The sequence below is a fragment of the Pyxicephalus adspersus genome, chromosome 2 (genome assembly GCF_032062135.1).
Source record: "Pyxicephalus adspersus chromosome 2, UCB_Pads_2.0, whole genome shotgun sequence".
Classification (NCBI taxonomy): Eukaryota; Metazoa; Chordata; class Amphibia; order Anura; family Pyxicephalidae; genus Pyxicephalus; species Pyxicephalus adspersus.
In genome coordinates, this window is record NC_092859.1 from 158,548,904 (window position 1) to 158,552,543 (window position 3,640).

General features: G+C 42.5%; 1 protein-coding gene across 1 annotated transcript in view; it reads left to right on the forward strand.

Annotated features, from left to right (window-relative positions):
• Positions 1-3,640, forward strand: part of SH2D6 (SH2 domain containing 6) — a gene marked incomplete in the record, with an annotated part of 24,186 nt that overhangs the window by 9,425 nt on the left and 11,121 nt on the right. Inside the window, 2 exon segments of the mRNA XM_072402881.1 lie at positions 949-970; positions 2,155-2,289. Of these exon segments, the coding sequence (XP_072258982.1) occupies positions 949-970; positions 2,155-2,289 (157 nt within the window).

Here is a 3,640-nt window from a genome sequence, read left to right on the forward strand (position 1 = left end):
AAAAAAACCTCTTTTTCCTCTTTATTTTCTTTTTGTTTCTCTGCAAGGTGGTAAAAATACAATTTACTCTGCCCCTAGGCATAAATGAGTATTTACCCCTTGCTGTAAGGGCTGGCTCCACCACAATTGAAGTTTTTTGGCTAAAACCTGGGTTCAGCTTTAGGATTGGCACTAAGAGTGTGAAGTTAAACTTTTACACTGGACCATGGCTAAGATGGACATGGCCAGTGTTTGCACATGCTTGGTTAAGTGAATCTGTGAGTCTTCTGTATATGGGGTCATTATGGACAATCTAATACAATTATGGTGATACGCACTTTTACACTTTTGGGTCACTTCTTTCCAGCATGGATAGGCAGGTAGAAGCATCAAACTAATAAAGTCTACCTGTCACCACTTTTTACCAAAACCAATTTGGTTCCACTGTAAGGGTTGGACAGATTTTTTCTTTAATTCAATCAAATTCAGATTCAATAAAACAATCAGATTTAAATTGAACAGTGCAATCTACTTCTGACCGATACTAACAAACTTCACACATGTTGGTAAATCTCAATCAAAAGAACACAAGTTGTGTTGGGTGTATAAGTGATTAAATACATTCACTGAGGGTTCATCCACTTACTTTCCCGGATTGAATGGACAGAATATTGCACAGGGAGCTTGGTGTTTCTGAATTTGGGATTAGAAAATCAATTAGTTTAGATAGTTGAAAGCAAAATTGGTAAAAGACGCGCTCATACCAGATGTAACAAGGCAGTGAAAGTGGTTCAATAATCTCATCCAAGTAGGGAGTTTTGTCTTTATTTTAAGGACAGGCCGGTTCCTATTTATGAGTTTTTTAGTAGTAGTAGAACAGCCATTGTACTGAGGCTGAAGCAGATATATTGAACAGCCATAAATTACCAGTTTGCATATAACTTATACCTCTTATTTTTTTTTTGTCAGAGTCATCAGCAGCAGAAAGCACGTAAGTTTGATATTTATATTCTGCAATAAATGGTCATGATCCATGGGTGCAGCCATTTACATAATGAAGATTTTCTCTTGGGTGGATGGAGCCTGAGCATTCAGCTGCTTCAGTATTTACTATGCAGCTACAATACATTCAGCAATGGCGGCTGTTGTGCCTGGGTGCCTTAGCTAAATAGATTTTACATAATGATATATATTCGGAGGCCACTAAAGGACTCAATAGGCCTGGGCTACAATAAGTTCAGGAATTGTGCATGGAGTCAATACTTAATTATTATTAACAGGATATATATAGTGCAAACATATAATGCCGCGCTGTACAATACATAGGGGTTGCAAATGACAGGCAGTGACACAGGAGGAGGAGAGGACCCTGACCAGAAGAGCTTACAATCTAGGAGGTGGGGGAAGTATGACACAATAGGAGGGGGATATGGAATGGTGGGTGACAGAAGAAGACGGGTAGGTGAGGGTGAAGCGTTGGGTTTTAGGGGCTCTTGTAAATGAGCAGAAAGTAGGAGCAAGTGGAATAGGACTCCAGAGAGTCGGGGCAGCTCTAGAAAAGTCTTGGAGTCGTGCGTGTGAGGAGGTTATGGGTGAGGAAGTCATTAGTAGGTCATTGGAGTAGAGAGGAGAGTGGCTAGGGGGGGATTTTATATCAAGGCAGAAAGGTAAGTGGGGCAAGAGCTGTGGAGGGATTTGTGTATCAGGTAGGTAGGTGGGAGAAGACCTGTGGAGGGATTTAAAGGTAAAGCACAGAAGCTTGAATTTGATTCCAAAGTGAAATGGAAGCCAATGAAGAGAACTATAAAGGGTACAAAGGAAATAAGTAACTTTTTTGCAGCAGTATCATTATGCACAATGCGTTTTTCCCATACACATTGCTTACCAAAACAGAGACAAGAGTCCTGGGTGACCTCGGTGGTCTCAATGCACTTGCTGCAGTAACAGAATCCTCTGAAACCTTGGTATGACCAGCACTGACGTCTGACATCTCACATAGATCCTACAGTGTAGGTTGTAGGGGCCACAGCCTAAGCTCTTCAGTTACCCCAATGCCTGGGGACAATGATTGCAGCTATGTTTGATGCAAAGGACATCTGCTTGAGTATATTCAGTTATAAAACAGCTCATGGCTGTGATTTTTGGTAATTTCCTTTTTTTTGTCTTCTTTTTCAGTCCTGAAACAAGCCAGACCTCCACCGCCCTGCAAAGGTGCAGTGGCCCTGCCCCTACCTGACCGCAGGATGTCTCTTCCATGCACTTCTATAAGTTCACCACCAGTAACCCACAATTTTCCCCGAGGGATGGATGGTAAGTTTTGTGATATAGTGGTGAGAAACCATAGGTAGAAACCATAATAGATTTATATTTATATTTACAGTATATACTTTATATATCTTTTTTATATACATTGTAACCTTTTCACCGGAGAAGCCATCATATACATTACCCGTATAATACTGACATTTTGTATAACTGGTGGACATTCATTTCAAGTTGACATTTGATAATAAAATTTGTAATTAGGAGAAGTTCGAGATATTTGTTGGCCCTATGTCTTACTATATCGAGCTAACTTCCTCTTCAGTAATTTTCATAATTTGCTGATAATGTAAAGTAATAGGGTATTACTATCTGGAAAAGAGTTGAAGGGTTCAGCTGTGTACACACGTCAGACAAAAGTCAGTTCAAGCAAATGATCATCGATATACAACGTGCAAAAAGGAACAACCGAAATCTGCACGACTGCTGAGGCCGTATTTCTCACAAGGCCACCTAGACCATGGCCTAGGGTACAATGACCATTGGGGGGCCCAGGGTACAATGATCATTAAGGGGGGGGGCAGGGTACAATGACAATTAGGGGGCCCAGGGTACAATGATCATTAGGGGGGCCCAGGGTACAATGACCATTAGGGGGGCCCAGGGTACAATGATCATTAGGGGGGCCCCGGGTACAATGACCATTAGGGGGGCCCAGGGTACAATGACCACCATCTGTTTATTCCATTCTACCTCCCTCTCTCCTCTTTCTCTGTTCTGTCCTCTCTATTCTCTTCCTCCCACTTTCTGTTCCCCTGACTCTCTTTTCTCCATCTTTATTTACGTTTTCTCCCTTTTCCCTCTCTCCCCTCTCCTCTCTTTCTCTACCAGTCTTTCATATATGTCTCTCTTTCTTTCCCTTTCCTTGTCCCTTTTCTTCTCTTTCTCACATCTCCCTCTCTTTCTTTCCTTCTCTCGCTCTCTGTTCTCCCATCATCTTTTTTCCCTGTCTCCCTTCTCTCTACCCCCCCCCCCCGCCCTCTTGTTCTCTCTCCTCTCTCTATACCCTCCTCCTCTCCTCTTTCTCTCCTTTCTCTCTATATCACTATCTCCCACTCACTTTCCCTCTATCTTCTCCCTCTTCCCTTCTCTCCCTTTCCTTCCCCTTTGTATCTCTATCTTTCTTTCCCTCTCTCCTTCTTCTTACTCCCTATTACCTTTTCCTCTCTTTATCCCTTCTCCTTCTCTCTCTGCTTCCTATCTTTTTCTCTTTCCTTTCCTTATGCCTTGCTCTCTATCTCCTCCCCTCTCCTCTTTTTCCCTCCCATCTCATTCTCTTCTCTTTGTCCCCTTTCCCCTCATTACCCTCTCTCACGTTCTCTCCCCTCTCCCTCTCTCC